At 35.5% G+C, this 26,545-nt stretch overlaps 1 protein-coding gene across 2 annotated transcripts in view; it reads right to left on the minus strand.

The window, feature by feature from the left end:
* Nucleotides 1-1,016: 1,016 nt before the first annotated feature.
* The window catches only part of LOC115210957, a 36,425-nt gene continuing 10,896 nt past the window's right edge, over nt 1,017-26,545 (minus strand). The window contains exons 2-4 of one of the 2 annotated variants that reach the window (XM_029779762.2): nt 24,491-24,614; nt 18,195-18,306; nt 1,017-1,413 (exon numbers count right to left, since the gene is read on the minus strand). In XM_029779762.2, coding sequence (XP_029635622.1) covers nt 1,291-1,413; nt 18,195-18,306; nt 24,491-24,614 — 359 coding nt within the window. In that variant the 3' untranslated portion in view covers nt 1,017-1,290. Of the gene's footprint in view, nt 1,414-16,590; nt 17,556-18,194; nt 18,307-24,490; nt 24,615-26,545 lie in introns of those variants that run through there. The other variant, XM_036502100.1, reaches the window with a different exon arrangement.

Genomic DNA, 26,545 nt, shown 5'->3' on the forward strand with positions numbered 1-26,545 from the left:
TCCTGTTATTACATAATCATTTGCATCACAGAATTCCACTAGCCTGGTTCCTTCTTCATTATGGGAACCAAATCTGTGGCCACCATGCACACCATGGAAGCTCCCTGAATGTTGTCTAGCATGCCAGCCACAAAGAGAAGTTCCCTGTCATTCATTGATGAGGTAGTTTGTAACATTGTGTCATAAAATCAGTCTTTCTGTTCATCAGGTAGTCCTGGCTGAGCTAATGGTTGCTATTCCATATTGCAGCACTAGTCTAAGCTTAAGTATTCTATCACAGACTCTGACTACCTCAATTACCTTATCAACCCATTTCTCAGCAAAGTGTATTCCCATGTCCCCCAACCCCATCACTGTTCCTTACCCAGAAAATATTATACCTATGTTCTTTGCCTGTGAGGAACCTAGCAGAACTTCCTCTCCACCTTACCTCCTGGATGTGACACAAGTCTACACGCCTCCGTTCAAGCATCTCAACAATCTCACTAGACATACTTTTCAATGTGCCAACTCTGAGGGTGTGAAAGGTGTGGGCTAACAAGACCCTGGGATGGGGGACAGCAGCATTGTGCATCTGAAAAGAAAGCTTTCATGTGCATTTGGTAGACATTGTAAACATAAAAACAGGCTTCAACCTGCATACACTTCATCATTATAATTGTTTTAACAGGAGGTAGACACTAGATAGGGTTGGAGGGGAAGAGGGGGGAAAGCGTTGCATATAGGTAACCATTGGATGTGCTCAGGAGAAAGACATCTTGTAGAGGTTAGAGAAGAAAAACTTCTGGTATAGGTGGTGGGAGTGGGTTGACAGGGTGTGCCATGAATGGTAAAACATTATGACTGCTGATGTGAACCACTAATTAACAATCAACATAGGAAAGCAAGTGGGTAACAAAACTGAGAGAGAGAGAGAGAGAGAGTGGTGACATTTTTGAGAATCAGGGTTACAGTCAAGGAAACAATGGAACATTTGGATAAGAGAACAGGTAACAAAACAAAACAAAACAAATGAAGAGATGGAATTTTCAAGATTTAGAGCAAAAGTAAACAGAATTTAACAATTGGATTTCTTAATTTCGCTATAACATACTGCTAAATTGATTAACTAAATGAATAACCATAATAATTATAATGATATATGTATATATATATATATATAAATCGTTATATATTGTAAATTATTATATATTTAATGTTTGTTTTCCGTGTTGGCATGTGTTGGACTTTCATAAATCTGAAATGCCAGCATTAGTTGTACTCTTATGAATCAGAAATGACCATCGTGTTCTAAGTCTCCATGTTTGTTTCCTCTTCAACTCCTTGAAATGTTTCTAAACCAGTATTCAATGCTGGGTACCATGACTTGCTGTCAGCTTTTGCTAGTAATATTTGAATGCGATTTTGTTCTACCTAAAAATAGAATTTTAAAACAAATGACATTAAAAAAAATATTGTATATCAAAAATGATAAACAATATGGATTACTTATTTTCTTAGTTTTGATATAATGCCAACAATAGTGAACAGAGATTAAGCTTCAACAATAAGAAATAGAAGAAAATAATTTACTGTACAGGTTAGTAGCATACAAAGAAGCTATGTATAAGGAATTACATTGAAATATGTAGACACTGTTGAAATGATAGGTAGTGAAATTATGTGGTAAGAGGTGGGAATCTTGGCTGTAGCAAGTAAATAAATACAAGCAGCAGAGATAATTATAGTAAAATATATATCAAAAGTTAAAGTAAGAAATAGCAAAGAGAAAATATCTTACTATACTATTAAGAGAAGAAAACACCTGTAGATGTAGCCTGCTAAAGTCCAGTCATTGAGGTTAGTAGTCTCTACATAATTGGTGGTGCTTAATCTGCTAAAAGTAGCAGTTAAATCTATCTCACATCATGCCCTACTGTCTTAAATAAATAAGGATACATTGGATATTGCAGGCCCTGATAGGATGGCCACGTCTGGAACATCCTTAATCATAGTCATGTATGATCTAAACATAAATCATAGCTCTATATGTTGTATATTTAGAAAGCTTTATGGAAAGTTTAATTTATAGATAAGAGTAAATTTGATAATTAACAAGCGAAATATTTCTATAAAAACTGTGTAGAAATGGTAATTATGATTGAGAATTAAAGATTAGATACCTTTCTATTTCTGATTTTCAATAGTTGTTCTACATAACTTTTATTATTTTATTAAAAAAATATCACTGAGTTACTTAGACATCATCTTCATGAAAAACAATAGTTAAGTTAGTGTTAGCATATTTAACCCTCTAGAATTTAAACTGGCCATATCCAACCCAAATGTTATACCTGTTTTATGTACAGACTGACCATATTCAGCCTCTCACACATGCCATACAATGTCATTCTAAAAACAAACAAGCACGCCCTTGAAACCTCAGCACAAAATGATAATGCATGATTAATTCAAAACAATATGAATAAATTAGCATTGCATTTGACAGTTATTATCATAACTTTTATTATCACAAAGATCAGTAAAATTGACAGATAGTGATCAGGGGCATTTATATTTTAGACCACTTCAACTTAGTTCAAACTAACAAAGAGCCTTTTTATCATTCAGCCTATTGCAAACAGCCTTGCATCTCAAATAACCAAAGACCACATTAGTCATGAGCCAGCTGAAAATAGCAGCCAAATACCTCTAAAATTACAACTTTGCATCTTAAATAAGAAAGCAACATATTGGATAATGAAGTTCTCTATTACATTCCACTAAAAATGGCAGGATGATCATGACTGGAATACCTTTGATAACAGAGATAACTGAGGAAGAAGGAAATGGGTGAAGGTGATATAGTGATTTACAACATTCTAGCTCTGACAAACAGAGATTATTGTACTATCTTTCATAGTAAATTTAATCAAAGCCAAACTACAAAAATTTTATTTTTATGTTAAGCTAGAATGAATAATAGAACATACATTAGTATTGTGAAGTTGCTGTTGTTTTGTTATTCAATGTCAGGTCAACTCTGGTCAAGTAGACATATGATCAAATGCAGTCCAGTCATAAACATTCAGATATTTATCTTTTTTAAAATTTTTTTCAAGAATTATGTAAAACTACATTAACTAATGTGTTCTTTTTGTTTCATTTTAAGGGAGCTTTGGCTGCCATTTCTAGCAGGTCAACCAGCCAAGTGGAAGATCTCTTATCATGAAGTGCAACATTTTATTGAAATATAAATAAGGTAAGACTTTGAAATATATATGTACATATATATATATATATATATATATATATATATATATTATATATATATATATACAGGGACACAGATAGAGTTGTGTGGTTTAGAAGTTTGCATTTACACATGGTGTCAAGTTCAACTTTACTGTGCAGCACCTTGGGTAGGTATTTTCTACTTTGGTCTTGTGTTAACCAATATTTTGTAAGTAGAATCAGGTAGATGGAAACTGTGAAGAAGCCTGTTGTGTGTTTTGTACACTCCTCTCCACCTCCACCCCCAGCCCCCTTACTCAGATGGATGAATGGATAAATATGTAGGTGGGTAGTTAGAGATATAGGTATGTGTTCGTATGTGTTCAAACAGTTTAAATGCCAGTGTCTCTTTTATGTTCTGTTCCGTTTAAGTCTCATAACATCTCTGTTCAATAAATACAGATCAACACTATTGTGTTAATCAGATTGAAATGGAAACAAGAGTGAGGTGAGGTTGGGTTGATATCATCATCAGCTAAAAGCCCTTGAAGAGGTGTCCCAGTATGGCTGCAGTTCAACAACGACAAGGATAATCTAATAGTATATTTTGACAGACACATTTCTCAACAAGAAGAGATTGGCTCTTGGTTAAGTTATAACAGAATAAAGTTCAGTAACGGAATATGTGTGCAGGCATGGATCTGTGACTCAGTTCATTTTGCAGTCATTTGTAGTTTTAGGTTCAATTTCATGGCATGCCATTTTGGCAAAATGCCTTATTCCATAGCCTCAGATTGATCAATTTTTGAGAGTGAAATGCAGTTGACACTCATCAAGCAGATGTCTATTATATCTGTGTGTGTGAGTGTGAGTGTGAGTGTGTGTAATATATTGTATTTAAGTTCATAAAAACGAAGTAAATCTACAAAGGGCTCTGAGGAAGCTAGAGGTAGATGAGTGGCTTGTGAAAGCCAAAGAGATACGACTCTGGTAAACTTGGTGATTTGAAAATAAAATTTGATAAAATTAATGTAATAAAATGATATAATTAGCAGTGTGTTGATAAGCCACAGTTGACTGACTGCATTAAGAGAACAGTAAAAGAATTAAAGAGTACATTAAATGAAAACCTGAATATATATAAAGGAAATTAAAAACAAAACAACCATCTCTCTAGATACATAATTGACATTTGTTTTATTTTACTTTTCTGTTCTGTAATTCATACATCTCTGAAAACTTTTATTTTTTTATTAATATTATTATTACTACTACTACTACTACTACTACTACTACTACTACTACTACTACATTATCATCACCACTGTCATCATTGTCGTCATTGTCATCATCATTCATGTCTAATTTCTTTTCCATTCTAACTTGGTTAGACACATCATCAGTCCAAATCATTTTGAACACATACATAACAGAAAAAAATGGATAACTTTGGTGTCACGTATGTCTTAGAGGAATTTTTATCATGCCACTGACATTATAGAAGTTGTCACATTGAGTGGGGTGGTAGAACTGAAAAGTTTTATCTGCTGTGAATCAGATCTTACTCAGAGTAACTGCTCGTCTAGATGAGTAACATACGCAACTTACTGAGTCTATGTTTCCCTCAATTATTCTAGTTTTGGCATTGTTTTTATACAGGTGAATTCCCTTTGTATTACTTATCACTTTACAGAGTGCACTCAGGGCATTTTATCATATTAGAAACAGTAGAAAAATTATCCCATGTTAGAACTAAGGCGTTTCCTTTACTCTGTATCAACTTTTTATTATGTAGCGGCACAATCAGCCAGCGCCATATTGGATGAGATCTTGCGGCAGCCCTGGCCATCTTCAAGACTGGAGCAAGACCTCACCTGCATCCATTTGCCATGCGTGAGATCACAACGAGGCTCACAATGGAAACTATATAAACGGGAAACCAATTCAGACCTGCCTCTTTTGGCGCCATCATCCACAGCAGCACTGGCTGAGGTTTTCTACCTGTCTATCTCCAGAGGCAATGTGTCCACACTATTGGAGCTTAAGATGGTAGCTGAGAGCAGCACACTTCACCTTTCCTGTGAATAAACCAGTTGTAAATAGCAGTTGTACTTGAAGTCTTTTCTCTTCACCTGAACTACATAAAGAACAAGAAGAATGATGGAAGGAGATGATAATGCCTTCCATTATTAAAATTACTACTGCTCTTGTAGACAGGTAGCATGTGAAGCATCTTGCAGAACTTATGTCTCATGCATAGATTCCATTTTTGGTATGGTTTCTATGAGCGAGTACCCTTTCAAGCACTACTTTACAATATGATGGCATGTCTATTAATAAAACTGAAAGAAAAGAATAAAGCAAACTTTTAGATGATAGCCAAATCTTTGGGGATTAGCCTGAAAGTAAGGAATTAATTTTTAAAAATTCTAATAAAAAGAACAAGTCAAGACAAGGAAATGAACCTGTTAAAAAGAGACCATTATGTAAAAATGTCTTCATTGAAAACTGGATTATGAGACTCTTTCAAGACTGCTGACTCCTAGTTGCGAAGTGACTGGTTGCAACAGATGGTACTAATATCAGATAAAATTAAGTTAAAAAATTAGGCAGATAATTAGATGATAGGCATATTCATTTTGAATAGACTGAAAGCATGGAATTAAGAATAAGAAAATTAAGAATAAGACAAAGAAATGAATCTTAGAAAAAGGCCATTTTGTAACAATGTAAGCTGTCTTAATTGAAAACAAGGCTATTGATTCCTGAGACAGGTTATAACAGCTGAGTCACTCCCTTCCTCATAATACACACATTTCCAGACTTTATGAAAATGTCAGAAAACAAATAAAACTATAAAACTATTGGACAATTTCTCCTCTACATTACTTTCACTCAAACTTTGAATTCATAACCTCCATCTTGCCTGTGATAGAAATTTTCCTATTTTCAACATTCTCCCCAAAGCTCTTCCCAAAAGGCCGAATCTACACTTAAAATCTTTCTCCCACAATCAATAATAAATGTGGTTGATTTCTCATAGGTTATTTGCAATCTTTTCTACTTACACTTTAGATATGTAGAATAAACCCTTGTGTACAGAGGGTGTTACTCTACTCCATCTCCAAATGTATCAGTTGATGTCTCATCAGGCAGTGAAGTGGTTCTGTTGGTGTTTTTTCCCCTTCTACCATGACACCAGAGCTGTCCCAGGCCACCCACCAATGTAAGCAACAAAACTCCCATACAACAGAATGAGTTTTGATGAGTCAGATGTTGTAATGTTTCTATCATCCTCAAAAATTCATTTAAAAATGTAAAGAAGATTGATGAAAGATATTTGGTCGCAATAGAGGGCAGGTCAAATGATAATATAGAATCTCCTTTTGTTGATTCATAGAATATATTCATTGTTCTAAATAATTTCACCAATCATAACTAATGCAGAAAATGCCATTCTAAACACACAAGGACAACCTCTAAACATGCATTATAATCTTTATGCTTCCAGGAGTCTCCAACCACTGCCCAGCCCTTTACTTTAGCTTACACTAAAATACCACATGTCTACAGCACTATTTACCTTCCAGTAATATAAAGTGATTAAATGACCAAATTGTATTTTAATTTTCAACTATCCTTTAACCTGTGATGGAAATGGAGTAAGAGTCATAAGTAGACGGTATTCACCCTCTCTTTTAGCTCATGGGAAAAATGGGAGTTTTATTGTGTCTAATCTCTACTCCTTCCCACTTTCAGCCACATGGGCCTTTGTGTACCTTTGATTCCTAAAATCTATTAATATCACTGCTTTTTATCCATGTGGGACTTCAAACAAGTGACAATATAAAGTAAATATATTCCTCTAGATATCATACACCAGAAAATTCCCAAATCCTCCACTTGATTAACCTTCTACTATACAGGTTAGAACAGCATGCAAGCTGTGGTGGAAATTACTAACCTTTGATAACCAGAAGCAATCATTTATAAACCTAAATCCTGCAAAGATCATACACAGGACAAAACGTTCTTTAGTAATGATTGTTTTCCTGGTTTCTTCCCAACAAGTTATCTGCCAGGTTAGTCAAAATTTTGCATCATGTAAGCAGTTAGCTATGTTAGACAATACACAAAATGTGTTAGAGAATATATACAGTGTGTTAAAGAAAATACACAATGTGTTATAGAATATATACACTGTGTTGGAGTATATGTATATTGTGTTGGAGAATGCAAAATGCTTCTTGGACTGGAACTGGGTCTTACGAATTAAGGTTAAGATCTGTGAAGCTTGGTTTAGAAGGGAAGGTTAAATACTGTAAGCTCTTCACCCAAGTTGAAAAGTAGGTGAATACTGTACCACTGCATATCCTACCTCATTCCTGTCCCTGATTAGAGTGTATAGTAACTGTGTTGGAGAATGCATATCATATGCTGAAGATTATATAAAATAATAATGAAATTAATTGTATACAGTGCTCAGGTGCACCACAACTTGTCAGAAAGTGCATATAAAGTACATGCAGTAATGTAGAAATGTCTGGAAAGCGAACAATGTACGAGTCAGATACATGCTTGTGTGTGTATGGAGGGGAGAAAATCAAGTGTAGTGTTGGCGAATCTCAGGAAGCATGGAAGTTTTGAAGGATGCAGTGCTCCGACAACTAACAACTGATGCCGGCAGTTTGTTCCATGCTTCAGCAACTCTCAGCGTGAAAAAATGTTTCCTGAAGTCATGGGAGCTGTGCTGTTTTCTTACTTTGTAAATATGTCCATGGGTGTTAGATGGGTGGAGTTTGAAAAGGTGCTCAGAGTTATTGTTTGTACGATGGTTGATAATTTTATGGGTGTCTGCCAAGTCAACTGCCAGACGTCGGAGTTTCAATGTGTCCATGCCCAGGGAAGTAAGGCGTTCAGGATATGGCAAATGCCTGATGGAGGGTATTCTTTTGGTTGCACGTCGCTGAACAGCTTCCAGACGATTGATATCCTGGGCAAGATAGGGGTTCCAGACCGGTGATGCAAATTCCAGGTGAGGTCTTACCATAGCTATATAAAGCTGCAGATAGATAGCCGGAGAGCAGCTCACAAAGGATTTGGTGAGTGATGCCAAGACACCCTCAGCCTTCTTGACAATTTTAGCGATGAGTTTTGTCCAACGCAAATCACTGTCGACAATAACACCCAGGTCACGTTCACATGAAGACTTTTTGAGACTAGTGTTGTGGAGGGAGTAGGTGGACGCTGGGTTTCTCCTCCCAAAATGCATGGTGGTACATTTGACCACAGCCAGCTTGAGTTGCCAGTCCATGATCCACTGCTGCATTGTGTCCAGGTCTGCTTGCAATAGAGATCTATAGTGTACAGGATTTGACCTCTTTATTTCGAGGTACAGCTTGATGTCATCTGCATATTTCAGCTCTGTGGCATTCTTTAAGTTGGCATCTATGTCATTAACATATGCAACAAATAAAAGGGGGCCAAGAACAGATCCCTGTGGTACACCAGATGTCATCTCATAGGGCGAAGAGTGCTGTCCTAGAACTGTGACAACCTCTTTTCGGCTGAAAATAAAGGACTTCAACCAGTTATAGAGTTCGTCTCTTACACCCAACGCAGAAAGCTTCACCATAAGTCTTTTGTGTGGCACAGAGTTAAAAGCCTTAGCAAAGTCCAGGTAAACAACATCCACCCAGGATCCGCGATCAGTGATTTGGGTAACGTCCTCAAGAAACTCGAGGTATATAGTGTATATATCTACACTATGTTGGTAAAGGTTCAATATTCATTCCAATTGAAAAATTCCTGCATCTATGTTACGGCCCACTGCTTTGGAATTTTTCTATGCCTAGTCTCCTTCACAAAAGTATATCTCATTCAAAATACATTTTCCTCCATAAATAGGTTGTTAATGTTGTGCTAGATTTTAACTTTGTCCATAGCTTTTTTTAGGGATTAAACCTGCCACTGCAAACATGGGAGAGATAGTTGTTACATGCTAAAGCACAGCTGAAATCTATAAATGAGATGCTAGCCAGTGTTTCTTGGTACAAACATTTATTAATCTCTTTAACTTTGAATTATTGACATCTAGACACCTTCAGATTTACCCTACTTCTTTTTAAGAGAAATAGTTTGCTATACAGCAATTCTCTTTAGAAATTCTATACCAAATAGTTTCAAAATAACAGTACAAAGGATGCTCATGGAGCTTGGACAACAAAACAGCCATTTATTCAAGATTTGTGAGGAAGAATTTTTAAATATCTTTGAAATGTAATATTGTTTCTATTATAGAAGGTACTGAAGCTATTAAATAGTGCAAACATTCCTTTTGTGTTGTGATGTAGGTACATTACTAGCAGCTAAAACACACACCATTGTGACATGGGAAAACAAGATCAAATTTGTAAGAAAACCAAAGTGAAGTGAGTAACCTGCACAGGTTTTAAGTCCCTTAGGGAGATGAGAGGATACAAAGATTATAGCAAAATGCAAAACTTGCTATGAATATTGCAAATACTAAATATTGTAAATGTAGTGCATAGTGTCATTAGTATACTGATATAGTTATTTTTTCTGTGAGTATGCTTGCATATTAGGGACATACTAACACTGATATGATTTGTGCATCAACAATCTGTTCATGCAAGAAGCTGCACATAATCATACATTTCTTATCAATTCTACGGAACGAACTAGACAAGGGAAATAACTCTTTTCTTTACATTAAGTTACTGCTATTGAAAAGGAGTAGCTATTTTGTTTTGTTTATGAAGAATTTCATAATTTATCACATAAACTAGAGAATTTCATTGTCACACACCAATAAATTTTAGTGATGAGAAAAATACTCTGAAAGAAGAAATCAAAAATGAATGGCATTTTTGTTAAGATAGATATTACTTCCAGAGATAGTTGTGAGCATGACAATGCATGGATAAAATCTGTGATACAAGACAAGACAATAATTGGAAGAGTCCCTTAATTTATAGCTGTTAAAATTAGTTTTCCTACAGGCAATGTTGAACCTTCATTCATCTATCCTTTTGTAATTTGTTGAAGCACTTGTTTTATATTTTTGTGATGTATTCACATCATAACATGATGCCTTGTTATCTCTGCTGCTTTGAATATCGTTTTCTTTTCTTTTTTTTTTGTTTGTTCTCTAAAGTCACTGTCTATTCTGTTTTCTAAATGTCTTTCTAACTCAAAATCGTGAATATTTTGACAGCTTACATATTTTCAATTGATACCTTTAATTATAATGCCAAACATGTTGGTGAAGGTAAGAGAAGTTTCAGTCTACAGGCAGGTAACTTTGACAAGATTCATTCTCATCCTAGTTACAGCCGAAAACTTCACTGTCAAAGCTAATGATTTCTTTTCTCCAAGGGCAAGAAATCACTTGTGAATTATATAGATCTCAAGTGTGTAAATCTATGCATTATCTTTCTTATAGATAGCATGCGTAAGTTAGTTTCATATTTTAACTCTTTGTTTCAAAATAATCACTGATATAGCTGCCACTATTTGAATACACTTTAGTACTAGTAAATCTGCCTCTAAATACATCTGACTGGTAGAACTGTTATTGTGTTGAATGGGCTGTCTTGCAGTATCTGGTCCAGCTCTTCATGCTCTGAGCTGAAATCCCAGTGTGGTTCACTTTGGTGATAAACTTCTGACTACTAACCAGTTTAAAACTACCACTTGAACTTTGGATGCCTTTAGTTCAATCATCCAATTTGTTGCAAGCATTTCAGTTGGATTTTCATTTTGATGATATTTTTCTTCCTCCCATCTACTGGTGGGAGGGAGGAGGAGGACATCCTCAACAGAGGCCCTAAAAAGATTCATGGGCATTGTCCTTTCAGTAAATTGAGTGATAATCAATAAGTAATAAAATAAAAAGAAAACTCATTTGACACTGAACAAATGCTGACACTTTACTTTAGTCACAACATCATCTCTTCATGAGAAATAACCTGGCAATTATACATTCTATCATAACATAAACTGTATTACACTCATGTCTATTACCTAAACTGTATTACACTCATGTCCATTACCTAAACTGTATTACATTCATGTCCGTTACCTAAACTGTATTACACTCATGTCCATTACCTAAACTGTATTACATTCATGTCCATTACCTAAACTGTATTACATTCATGTCCAATACCTAAACTGTATTACATTCATGTCCATTACCTAAACTGTATTACATTCATGTCCATTACCTAAACTGTATTACACTCATGTCCATTACCTAAACTGTATTACATTCATGTCCGTTACCTAAACTGTATTACACTCATGTCCATTACCTAAACTGTATTACATTCATGTCCATTACCTAAACTGTATTACATTCATGTCCATTACCTAAACTGTATTACATTCATGTCCATTACCTAAACTGTATTACATTCATGTCCATTACCTAAACTGTATTACACTCATGTTCATTACCTAAACTGTATTACACTCATGTTCATTACCTAAACTGTATTACATTCATGTCCAATACCTAAACTGTATTACACTCATGTCCGTTACCTAAACTGTATTACACTCATGTCTATTACCTAAACTGTATTACATTCATGTCCATTACCTAAACTGTATTACATTCATGTCCAATACCTAAACTGTATTACACTCATGTCCATTACCTAAACTGTATTACATTCATGTCCAATACCTAAACTGTATTACACTCATGTCCATTACCTAAACTGTATTACACTCATGTCCATTACCTAAACTGTATTACACTCATGTCCATTACCTAAACTGTATTACATTCATGTCCATTACCTAAACTGTATTACATTCATGTCCATTACCTAAACTGCATTACACTCATGTCCATTACCTAAACTGTATTACATTCATGTCCATTACCTAAACTGTATTACATTCATGTCCATTACCTAAACTGTATTACATTCATGTCCATTACCTAAACTTTATTACATTCATGTCCATTACCTAAACTGTATTACATTCATGTCCATTACCTAAACTGTATTACACTCATGTCCATTACCTAAACTGTATTACACTCATGTCCATTACCTAAACTGTATTACACTCATGTCCATTACCTAAACTGTATTACATTCATGTCCATTACCTAAACTGTATTACATTCATGTCCATTACCTAAACTGTATTACACTCATGTCCATTACCTAAACTGTATTACATTCATGTCCGTTACCTAAACTGTATTACATTCATGTCCGTTACCTAAACTGTATTACACTCATGTCCATTACCTAAACTGTATTACATTCATGTCCATTACCTAAACTGTATTACACTCATGTCCGTTTCCAAAATTGTATTACACTCATGTCCATTACCTAAACTGTATTACATTCATGTCCATTACCTAAACTGTATTACACTCATGTCCATTACCTAAACTGTATTACATTCATGTCCATTACCTAAACTGTATTACATTCATGTCCATTACCTAAACTGTATTACATTCATGTCCATTACCTAAACTGTATTACACTCATGTCCATTACCTAAACTGTATTACATTCATGTCCATTACCTAAACTGTATTACATTCATGTCCATTACCTAAACTGTATTACATTCATGTCCATTACCTAAACTGTATTACACTCATGTCCATTACCTAAACTGTATTACATTCATGTCCGTTACCTAAACTGTATTACACTCATGTCCATTACCTAAACTGTATTACATTCATGTCCAATACCTAAACTGTATTACATTCATGTCCAATACCTAAACTGTATTACATTCATGTCCATTACCTAAACTGTATTACATTCATGTCCATTACCTAAACTGTATTACACTCATGTCCATTACCTAAACTGTATTACATTCATGTCCGTTACCTAAACTGTATACACTCATGTCCATTACCTAAACTGTATTACATTCATGTCCATTACCTAAACTGTATTACATTCATGTCCATTACCTAAACTGTATTACATTCATGTCCATTACCTAAACTGTATTACATTCATGTCCATTACCTAAACTGTATTACACTCATGTCATTACCTAAACTGTATTACACTCATGTTCATTACCTAAACTGTATTACATTCATGTCCAATACCTAAACTGTATTACACTCATGTCCGTACCTAAACTGTATTACACTCATGTCTATTACCTAAACTGTATTACATTCATGTCCATTACCTAAACTGTATTACATTCATGTCCAATACCTAAACTGTATTACACTCATGTCCATTACCTAAACTGTATTACATTCATGTCCAATACCTAAACTGTATTACACTCATGTCCGTTACCTAAACTGTATTACACTCATGTCCATTACCTAAACTGTATTACACTCATGTCCATTACCTAAACTGTATTACATTCATGTCCATTACCTAAACTGTATTACATCCATGTCCATTACCTAAACTGCATTACACTCATGTCCATTACCTAAACTGTATTACATTCATGTCCATTACCTAAACTGTATTACATTCATGTCCATTACCTAAACTGTATTACATTCATGTCCATTACCTAAACTGTATTACATTCATGTCCATTACCTAAACTGTATTACATTCATGTCCATTATCTAAACTGTATTACATTCATGTCCATTACCTAAACTGTATTACACTCATGTCCATTACCTAAACTGTATTACATTCATGTCCATTACCTAAACTGTATTACATTCATGTCCATTACCTAAACTGTATTACACTCATGTCCATTACCTAAACTGTATTACACTCATGTCCATTACCTAAACTGTATTACACTCATGTCCATTACCTAAACTGTATTACATTCATGTCCATTACCTAAACTGTATTACATTCATGTCCATTACCTAAACTGTATTACACTCATGTCCATTACCTAAACTGTATTACTTTAATGTCCGTTACCTAAACTGTATTACATTCATGTCCGTTACCTAAACTGTATTACACTCATGTCCATTACCTAAACTGTATTACATTCATGTCCATTACCTAAACTGTATTACACTCATGTCCGTTACCAAAATTGTATTACACTCATGTCCATTACCTAAACTGTATTACATTCATGTCCATTACCTAAACTGTATTACACTCATGTCCATTACCTAAACTGTATTACATTCATGTCCATTACCTAAACTGTATTACATTCATGTCCATTACCTAAACTGTATTACATTCATGTCCATTACCTAAACTGTATTACACTCATGTCCATTACCTAAACTGTATTACACTCATGTCCGTTACCAAAATTGTATTACACTCATGTCCATTACCTAAACTCTATTACATTCATGTCCATTACCTAAACTGTATTACATTCATGTCCATTACCTAAACTGTATTACACTCATGTCCATTACCTAAACTGTATTACATTCATGTCCATTACCTAAACTGTATTACATTCATGTCCATTACCTAAACTGTATTACACTCATGTTCATTACCTAAACTGTATTACACTCATGTCCATTACCTAAACTGTATTACATTCATGTCCATTACCTAAACTGTATTACATTCATGTCCGTTACCTAAACTGTATTACACTCATGTCCATTACCTAAACTGTATTACATTCATGTCCATTACCTAAACTGTATTACATTCATGTCCATTACCTAAACTGTATTACATTCATGTCCATTACCTAAACTGTATTACACTCATGTCCGTTACCTAAACTGTATTACATTCATGTCCATTACCTAAACTGTATTACATTCATGTCCATTACCTAAACTGTATTACATTCATGTCCATTACCTAAACTGTATTACATTCATGTCCATTAACTAAACTGTATTACATTCATGTCCATTACCTAAACTGTATTACATTCATGTCCGTTACCTAAACTGTATTACATTCATGTCCATTACCTAAACTGTATTACATTCATGTCCATTACCTAAACTGTATTACATTCATGTCCATTACCTAAACTGTATTACATTCATGTCCATTACCTAAACTGTATTACACTCATGTCCATTACCTAAACTGTATTACATTCATGTCCATTACCTAAACTGTATTACATTCATGTCCATTACCTAAATTGTATTACATTCATGTCCATTACCTAAACTGTATTACACTCATGTGCATTACCTAAATTGTATTACATTCATGTCCATTACCTAAACTGTATTACATTCATGTCCATTACCTAAACTGTATTACACTCATGTCCATTACCTAAATTGTATTACATTCATGTCCATTACCTAAACTGTATTACATTCATGTCCATTACCTAAACTGTATTACATTCATGTCCAGTACCTAAACTGTATTACACTCATGTCCATTACCTAAACTGTATTACATTCATGTCCATTACCTAAACTGTATTACATTCATGTCCATTACCTAAACTGTATTACATTCATGTCCATTACCTAAACTGTATTACACTCATGTCCATTACCTAAATTGTATTACATTTATGTCCATTACCTAAACTGTATTACATTCATGTCCATTACCTAAACTGTATTACACTCATGTCCATTACCTAAATTGTATTACATTCATGTCCATTACCTAAACTGTATTACATTCATGTCCATTACCTAAACTGTATTACATTCATGTCCATTACCTAAACTGTATTACACTCATGTCCATTACCTAAACTGTATTACATTCATGTCCATTACCTAAACTGTATTACATTCATGTCCATTACCTAAACTGTATTACATTCATGTCCATTACCTAAACTGTATTACACTCATGTCCATTACCTAAACTGTATTACATTCATGTCCATTACCTAAACTGTATTACATTCATGTCCATTACCTAAACTGTATTACATTCATGTCCGTTACCTAAACTGTATTACATTCATGTCCATTACCTAAACTGTATTACATTCATGTCCATTACCTAAACTGTATTACATTCATGTCCATTACCTAAACTGTATTACATTCATGTCCATTACCTAAACTGTATTACACTCATGTCCATTACCTAAACTGTATTACACTCATGTCCATTACCTAAACTGTATTACATTCATGTCCGTTACCTAAACTGTATTACACTCATGTCCGTTACCAAAATTGTATTACACTCATGTCCATTACCTAAACTCTATTACACTCATGTCCATTACCTAAACTGTATTACACTCATGTCCATTACAGATTATGTTGTAAAGAAAACTATGTAAACTACACTAAATTAAATGACAAAGAATTTCAGGTTTGCCTGTTTCCTTACTTTTATTGCTGCCATAAAAGCACTCAGCCACTTGTGCATTTATTCAATGAGGAGGTAACTCAGTTAATTCAACAACTCATAACTGAAACTGACAGAGACGAATTGTTAAGTAGTTTCACGAAATTTTTATTGTTTTTTTTGTTTTTTTCACAAACGAAAACCACTAATTTTTACCTTTCAAAATAGTGTAACATGAAGTGGATGAGAAACACATCTCCTCTAGATGGTAATACCAGACTATCAAAGGTAACTTTCCCAGAAGCTCTGACACATAGTCCAAACAACCAAATGAACTGAGATAATATAGAATAAAATATCCTGGCCAGAAACAATAAACCTGTTCAACAGCAGTTTCATGCTAATATTTGCATTAATGTTATACAATTACACAATAAAACATAAGCTTCAAGATCCAGTTTTCATAACTCATTGATGAAAACTTTGCTCCTCCTCTTCCTCTGCTTTGCCATCATCATATTTTTTTTACATACAGTTTCCATGCTGGTATGAGCAGGATAGTTTGGCAGGATCCAATGTGTTGGAGGGCTATGTATATCACACCAATGTCTTAATTTTGATAGGCTTCTGTTGCTGGATGTTCTTCCTAATACAAACACTTTACAAAGTGTACTGGGTGCATTGTTTTTTGTAGCACAAGCACTAGTGAGATTACCTTATAACTGACAAGACCAAAAAGCCACCCACTTTAGAGAGTGTTCTGGATGCTTTTTTGTGACACCAGTAGTGCTAATGGAGTTTATCTTGTCACTTACAAGACAAAAGAATCTCTATGAGTGAAAGGGTGAATAGGAGAGAGAATAGGAGTGTTAGGGTTAAGAAGTATTATAGAAGGAACATAATCTATATAAAATATAATAATTTATTATTATATTATTGCCATTTCATGCCATACTGGGTCATCTTTGGTTGATTTCACTAGCATGTCAGTTTTGCTGGGTGAAGAAGTTATCAGCCCCTTGCTCAAACATTTGCTATTTCTGAAGACGGATGTTGTGAGTGCTCTCTCACAGCTCTTCTCATGGTGCAATATAGCTGAGTCTAAGAGAATGATTGAGAGAGAGAGAGAGAGAGAGAGAGAGAGAGGGGGAGGGGCAGGGAGGCAGACTGGCAGGCAGAGTAAATTGACTTTATTTACTACTACTAAAAAGATGAAAAGGCAAAGTTAACCACAATATGGTTTGAAATCACACTGCAGAGTATGGAAACAAATACTGGCAAAATATTTTATTGAATGTTCTGATAACTTAACTAATTCGCTACTTTAACCTCTTTATAAAGTATTCTTTTAGCAGAAAACAATCAAATCACAAGATAGGTAGGATCCAATGATTAGATCTATCAAACTTTGGTACAAACTATGTAAGGTAAGCATATATAATTTCAAAATTTAAGTAAATGTAATTAACATAGCATTTTTTCAGCACAATAACAACTTTGTAAAAACAATATAGTTATATTTTGTTAAAAAAAAAATCAACTTTACCTCCTACCCTCAGGTTATGAAATATAGTCTTAACTGTTTTATTTATTCATGCACTTCTGTTTATATCACTTAAAATGCAAAGTTGCATGTAAAAATTTAATGTAAAGTGACATGTAGCAAAAAACTGAAGGGGAGAGTTAATTGAGAGAAAACTTGGTGCAAACCAGTAATTGTTTTAAATAATATTTATCTACCTTAATATGAGAAGTATTTTCTTCTATATCACCTGGTAGCTTTTTGATATTGAGTTGATACTTTTTGTTCAGTAACTTTCCTTTGTTTCCATTAATTGTGATGCACATAGATCTGTGAAAAATATTTCATAGTTGAGACAAAAAATTGTGTGTGAGTGAGTGTATAGGTTTAAATTTGCTTAAATTAAAACAACAAATGCAAATAAAAAAATGGCAACAAAAATACAAATATAAAAATTCACTTGCTACATTAACCTCTACCTCGACCTGTTTAGTCCCCACTCACAGTCTTATGAAAGCATCCATTCTCTCAGCCCCCTCCTATGATCCACTGCGCATATCCTGTTTTATGTTCACCTTCTTGTTCCTTAAAACTCCATCCTAATGTATCTCCTCTCATAGTATGACACATGTACTTGCCTCTCAATCATAGTTTAGTCTTTCAAATACTTGCCACAAAAGCACCCACCTCCACCTCCTAGATACTTCCTCTTAGTAGTGGGAGCTTTTCTCTAAACTTTTTCCCCTGTTCTTTTCTGTCCTGTTACTTACATGGCAAACTCCTCAGTGCCAATGGCATGAAAAGAACACCCAATACACTTTGTGAAGTGGTTGGCATTAGGAAGGGTATCCAGCTGTAGAAACCATTGGAGCTTGGTGCAGTCCTACAGCTTACCAGTACCATACCAACATGGAAGGCAGATGTTTGATGATGATGAAAATTTACATTTTAGAAAGAGGTGTTTAGTATGATATTGAATTTTCTTTGACCACTGAGTTACTAGCATAGCTAAAGAGGAGAGGGTGACTTGTTTTACCATATCCATAGTTTGTTATAACTGTTTTATACATACTTTTCAAAAGCATCATTGTGACTTTTGCTTATCCAATACTGATGTTGTAGCCACTATATCATTTTTTAAGTATTATATATCACAATACTGTACCACAAAATATCAATTTTTTTAAAGCAGAAATGGAGAGATTATCTCCCTTCTGATATATGAGCCAATTATATGGTTTAACTTGTGATCTTTCAAGTACATGAAATATGTTTCTAAAGCAGTTTATGTGGGTTTCAAATTTTGGCATGAGGCTAGCAAATTCAGAGGAGCAGCTAAGTCGATTATGTCGACCTCAGTGATCAACTGTTACTTATTTTAACAACTTTAAAAGAATGAACGGCAGCATTTGAACTCAGAATAGAAAGATGGTTGAAATGTTGCTAAGTGTTTTACTGGTGTGTTAATGATTCTGCCAGCTAGCCACCTTAGTGCAGTTATATATCAAAATATATTTGTATCATGGATAGTGTCAGATACAATTAAACGATTGATTTGATAACTTACACCCATGTCATATCTATTCTTTGCTCAAAACCTAGATAATACAAGAGTGTAAGTTGCTTTTTATATAAGTGAACAACTAACACTCTCTCTTCGTTCTCATCCTTATCTCTTCAGGAGAATAAATTTTGAATTAATGCTAGTAACATTTTTTTTTCTCATTAAGATTATAATTTGCATGAATTAAAAAAAATACTTTTGGCTCATCATCTCATGTAAAGTAAACTGCATTTCACTGCTGAACAGGTAAAATTTTCAATTATTGGCACACTACACATTTCTGCTATGTGAAAGTACAGTGGAACAGTGTCATTCATTGGTTACAGTTGGTAAATTTTAACGTATTTATTTAGGGTATGAAATATAACTAGGGTGCTGATACCATTGTTTAATGTTATTGGTTAGTTTTACTACTTAGAGCTGCTATTCTCCCTTTTATATAAATTTTTGTCCACTTTTTAATTATTTCAATTTTTCTAATAGGGCACATTTTTGAACAAGAAACAGAATTCTATTGACACTAGGCACCCATTCATGTATGGTTACAATCACATAGATATGTACAAGATGCAAAGACACGTGCACACACATACATATCATCATCATCATCATCATCATTTAACGTCCTTTGTCCATGCTGGCATGAGTTGGACAGTTTGACTGGGCTGGCACGTTGGAAGGCTGCACCAGACTCCAGTCTGATTTGGCATGGTTTTCTATGGCTGGATACCCTTCCTAACACCAACCACTCCAAGAGTGTAATGGGTGCTTTTATGTGCCACCAGCACAGGTGCCACTTGTGTGACACCAGGATGCATTTAAATGACACTGGCATGGGTGCCAATTTTTGTGACTGCAATACCAGCACAGTCGTCTCTCTTGAACACCACATCTGATTCTTCTTATGCCTAATTTTTCTCTCAAGATGCTTACACTCTGTTGGACATATACACTAACATTGCACATCCAGCAAAGCATACTGGCTTCATTTCTTTCAAGCCTATTTATGTCCTAGGCTGTTACAGCCCATATTTCACTGCCATGCGGCATAGCTGTTTACACACAAGCATTATACAATCTGCCTTTCACTCTGAGAGAGAGGCCCTTTGTTGCCAGCAGGGGTAGGAGCTCTCTGAACTTTGCCCAGCCTAATCTTATTCTCACAGCTACACTCTCAGAGCATCCACCTCCTCTACTAACTTGGTCACCTAGGTAACAGATACTATCTACTACCCTTGGCTTGCCGCCCTGGCAGTTGATGGAGTCTATTTTCTTCCTATTTTCAGTGTTTATTGTACCTGTGCACCTTCCACATACAGAAGTTAATTTCCCTGGTAACCTTCCTCTGATGATACTGCACCTTTTATGTGTCCAAAGCTTACACTGGTTACATTTTATGGAGTTTCTACCTACACTTTTTCTACAGCTTGAGCAGGGCCATTTACCTGAAGGGATTTGTGATTTGTTTACCTTTCTACTTACAATGACTTACAATGGTTTTTGCTAGGTTAACTCTAAGACCTTTTGATTCTAGACCTTACTTCCATACCTGAAACTTCTTCTCTAGTTCAAGTAGTGACCAGCTATAAGAGCAAGGTCATCAGCATAGAGGAGCTCCTAGGGGCAGCCTGTCTCGAATTCCTCTGTTATTGTTTGGAGAACTATGAACAAGAGGTGGGGCTGAGCACCGATCCTTGATGAACCCCTACTTCTACCCTGAATTCTTTGCTGTACTCATTGCCCACCCTCACGTTACTTGTAGTGTCCCTGCACAAGGCTTGTACAGCTCTCACCAACCACTTGTCTATCCCTAGTTTTCACATTGACCACCAGATAAGAGACTGAGGGACTCTGTCAAATGCTTTTTCCAAGTCCACAAAAGCCAAGTACAGAGGTTTATCTTTGGCTATTTATTTCTCGTGCAGTTGCCTTACTAGAAATATAGCACCAATGGTGCTTCTCCCTGGCATAAAACCAAACTGCATCTCATCTAGACTAATTCTTCCTCTAATTAGTTGGGCTATGACTCTCTCTGCAACCTTCATCACCTGATCCAACAATTTGATACCTCTGTAATTACTTTTATCTAAGGCATCACCTTTACCTTTGTAGTAGTTAACTATGGTGCTGCTACACCAAACATTGGGTATGACTCTTTCATGAACCACATGATTTACAATACGAGTGACTAGACCATCTCAGCAGTGATTCCTGATGGGCCGGGGGCTTTCCCTGTCTTCATATCCATAATTGCTTTATCTACCAGGGTACTGTCGTTTTGGGCGTAGATGGTCCTTCATTTAGATCAACATCCTTTCATTCATTCTCCATGTTCAACAGTCTTTCATAATGGCATCTCCAAGCCTCTTTCTTTAAAGACTCATTAAAAGCAAGTGCACCATCATCCATGCAGACACATTTCTTTCCTATGACATCACAATTTTTGATGTCCTATGACATCACACTGTCTTGCAATCCAAAATACTTCAGTTCTTTGGTCATCACAACACTGAATATAGGCAAACTTCTTCCTTTCTGCTTCTCCCTTGGCTAGATATACCTGTCTCCTAGCTTCCCTTCTGGCTATCTGACACAATTCCCTGCTACCTCACATCTCTAGGCCTTTTTATTTGCTCTACTGTATTGTTCTACCACCAAGTTACCCTGGGTTTGGAAGGGACTTTGCACCAGCCACAGATTTGGTCTGTGGCACTCAGCAAGCTGTCTCACAGGAATTCCCAGTTGCCCTCTATGTCACAAGTTTGTAGCTCCTCCTACCTCACATCAAATTTCTCAATTAGGATGTTCCTAAATCTCTGACCATATGAAGAGTCCTAAAGCTTCCAAATCTTTCTTTTCCATATTGGTCTGCTTCTTGGAGTCTAAAGTCGCTAATGACAAGTCTATGCTGGGTGGTATATTCTTCATCAGGGAGGGTCTTTGTATTTAAGAGCAACCATGCATCCTGCAACAATCACCAACCCTACTTGTTACCAAGTAAGGAAATAATCACCCAGTTTAGCAAACAGCAAAACGTTTAACATGTTTTACATGGAAAACTGGAAACAAACAAGGTTTTTTTTACATTCAACAGGACTAAAGAGGCACAAATTTAAAAGAACATATAGTTCATAGGAGATAGTATTGTTCTGTTATAATTTTATTTTAACAACTTGGATTTGAGCAGTTTGATGTGTGTGTGTGTGTGTGGTGTGTGTGTGTGTGTGTGTGTGTGCACATATGAACATCATTTACTATTCAAATAGATATATTTGCAAGTGTCTAGAGATTATGACTACAATGATATTAAAACTGTAAAATACATGTTCTATGTTGGTGTTTTGAAAGTCTAACAATGCAAAAGAAATTTGGCAATTGAATTACATGGTAAACTGCAGTCATTGAAAATTCTTGCTTATAATGTCTTTTTTTATGTTTGACCCAAAGTTAACTTTGGTTCAGTAGATCCCTCATCTTTTATCAGATATAGTATATCTAGTATGTCCTGTCTTTTTTAACATCATTGGTTGCAGTTCTTGAGAGATTTCTTGTAGTTTGAGAGGACCTCTTAAAAGTTATCAACTCAGCTCATCTGTTTATAATATATAGCAGTGGAAATACGGATTAGCAGCTACAGCTTTCTTATACCAGCTTAAAAAATAAAAGATACACTGGTTAATGCATTTCTAGATGCAGTGTGTCTAAATATAAGACAGGATGGTCATGGTTAAATGCCTTTCATAACAGATAAGTCTGTTGATGGCTGCTCTGGGATTAAACAGCAGATGATGAAAGAGAACCACATATAATAGGCTTGTGATGAGGAATGTATGCAGATACTCAATTCATAGATTACTGCAAGAATAGTCAGTGACGTTAATATTTTAGGTGCATATGTGTGTGTGTATGTGTGTGCGTGTGTTGTGTGTGTGTATGTGTGTGCGTGTGTTGTGTGTGTGTAACTATGAGTCTGTGTCTTTGTGTCTGTTTGTCACCCTGCCATTGCTTGACAACTGATGCTGGTGTGTTTATGTCTCCGTAACTTAGCAGTTCGGCCAAAGAGACCGATAGAATAAGTACTAGGCTTACAAAGAATAAATTTCAGGGTCGATTTCTTCAACTAAAACCTTTTGAGGTGGTGCTCCAGCATGGCTGCAGTCAAATGACTGAAACAAGTAAAAGAATATCTGCAAAATGAATGCACAGTCTCTATAACACAGAATGGGAAATGGAAGTTAGTTATTATGCATAATATACATATCAGTTGTAGAATAAGGAAACACTATGTGGGTTGTTTGCTTGACCTGCAAGAAACAGACATATTAGATCAGTGGCTCTCAATCAGGAGTCACATAGATGTTTAGGGGTCCACACAAGCAAAATAGTAAATTGGAGATACACAGTAATATATTTATGGTCTATGAAAAAATTTTGCTTTAGATGTATTTATTACAAGAAACAGCAAGATTTCTTTCTCAAATGTTTTACATACTTCAAACAACACAAATGAATGTGTGAAAAAACAAAATAGGAATTTTGAAGGCAGTATCTATAAAATTAGTTCCTAAACATTGAATGGCTATGGGGGTCCATCAGAATAGAATAGTAATCAAAGGGGTCCATAGGCAAAAAATGGTTGAGAACCACTGTATTAGACAATGTAGTCCTAGTTATACAAAAAACAAGATGGATCTGGCTTGAATGCCTTTGATCACAGGTCACGTTAATTGAGTTAACAGGGAGAGGAAGCTTAGACAATAACATTATCTCTAAAATAAACGAACTATTAGAGCAACTAAAGTAAACTAATAAATTCTATGCTCAAATTCTGAATCCATATTTCAGACAATGGTTATCTGTAGTCTTTAGAAATATGAAATAGACAAAAACATACCTAATCATATACATGACATACAAAAACATGAAGAATATGGAAATTTAAAAGACAACCTTTTATGGAATTCATAAATTACATTGGCATTTTTAGCATTTGGATGTTTTTTCTTGATTGGTTCCAGATTAGGTATATCTAATATAACCTGTACAAAGCCTGGTCTATGATTTTCATCAGTTACTGAAAAGAAGAAAAAAATTATAATTGTCATGAAAATATAAAATAGATAAAAATATAACTACAGGGGTTGTATTGGCAAGTATATCCAACATAATGATTTATTTTGACAAACTGAAAAACATCCAGAACATGAAATAGAGTAAATTCATAATGAATATTAGCTCGGGTCCCCTTTATTATTTACATGGCATTCCTCTAAGTTTCATATTTAGAGGTAATCCTCAGAGAAGGTTGATTAGTGATTGGTGTATCATAGAAATGTATTGGAGCTTTAACCACAAACCATTCTTGTGGCCTGAAGTAATATATGCAATATATGATAGACATCTGTAAGTATATGTATTATCATCATCATCATCATTATAACTGTGTGATTAGGAAGTTTGTTTTCTGACCACATTGTTCCAGGTTTGATCCCATCATCATTATCATCATCATCATCATCATCATCATGTCTAAGCCATGGAAATTTCATCTGCATGACTTTAGCATATGCTTGGGTGAGACAGCAAGCCACCTGTTTTTTCTGGGAGTTGATCTACCAGTCTTGACAGAAATTCTTGTTAGAGAACCACTATAGGGTGTCTGGCTCTAGCGGGGGTTTCAACTTACTGATCAGATTCTTGGTCTGCTTGAGTTGCTTTTCCTGCATAGCCTTGGACATAAATTGTTCCATCCTCGTTTTGTACAAGTAGTAATGAATGTCCTCATGCACCAGCAGCCTGGTGAGCTTTTCCTCTAAACCTCTCATGCAATGGCATACACTGACTTGCTGGGAACACTTTTGATGGTCTCCTGGATGAATTCCAGCATTCTGATAGTGAATCTTCCAGCTCCTTTCTGTCCTTTTGAACCATCCTTCTGCTAACTTTGAGGAAGTCTAAAGTCTCCTTGTTTGTCCTTCCAGCTCAGATTCCAAGAAGGACGAAAACTATGTGGACATTCCAGACATTGATTGAAGAAGTAATTGGCTGCGAATGATCTCTGTATCTTGTTTTGTCCTGTTTGCTGCTGTTGTGCTATCGTCCTTTTCCTGCTTGTTATGTTTTTTACCTTTGATTTATATATATATATATATACTAGCAGTATCGCCCGGCATTGCTCGGGTTTGTAAGGGAAATAACTATATAAGCATTTTTAGAGATGTAAAGTATAATAGCCATCTCAATATGGCTAACCACAAAAAGGGGGGGGTGTTACTATAGCTTTTTACGTTCTGAGATTTAATAATAAATTTTTAGAGAGTTACTTCCCTTATATATGCCAAAAATGCATTAAAAATGGGAAAAATTGATGGTAATTTCTTTTTAAAATCGTAGACTCATCGTAGACGCGTGCTAATACTCAGAAGGGCTCGATATGAATCACGACTATAAGATACCCGGTTTTGGTTAAACTGCACCGCAAAATGTGGGAGTAGTTAGGAATCTAAATCGTAGGAGACAGACAGCACACAACCTCGGGACGAGGTGGTGAAGCACGACCTTTGAACATTAGGTCTCACCATAGAAATGACTGGAGACCGAGACCTATGGAAGTATGCTGTGCGTGAGAAGACCCGGCAAGACTAGTGAAGCCATAACCCGTGGCCGCTACCTGGGATGTAGTCAGTCCACCTGTGCATACCTTCCTTCTTGTGACACTTGTGAAGACCTGTTGAGGCAAGTGAAAATCAAATCAAATCAAACCAAATCAAAATAGATGAACATCAATGGAATTTGTATCCTTGTGGTACCAGTGCCGGTGGCACATAAGAAAACCATCTGAACGTGGCCGTAGCCAGTACCGCATCGAATGGCCTCCGTGCTGTGGGCACGTAACAAACACCATCCGATCGTGGCCGTTCGCCAGCCTCGTCTGGCACCTGTGTCGGTGGCACATAAAAAACACCATCCGAGCATGGCTGTCTGCCAGCCTCGTCTGGCACCTGT

This window comes from Octopus sinensis, linkage group LG4 (genome assembly GCF_006345805.1).
Source record: "Octopus sinensis linkage group LG4, ASM634580v1, whole genome shotgun sequence".
Classification (NCBI taxonomy): domain Eukaryota; kingdom Metazoa; phylum Mollusca; class Cephalopoda; order Octopoda; family Octopodidae; genus Octopus; species Octopus sinensis.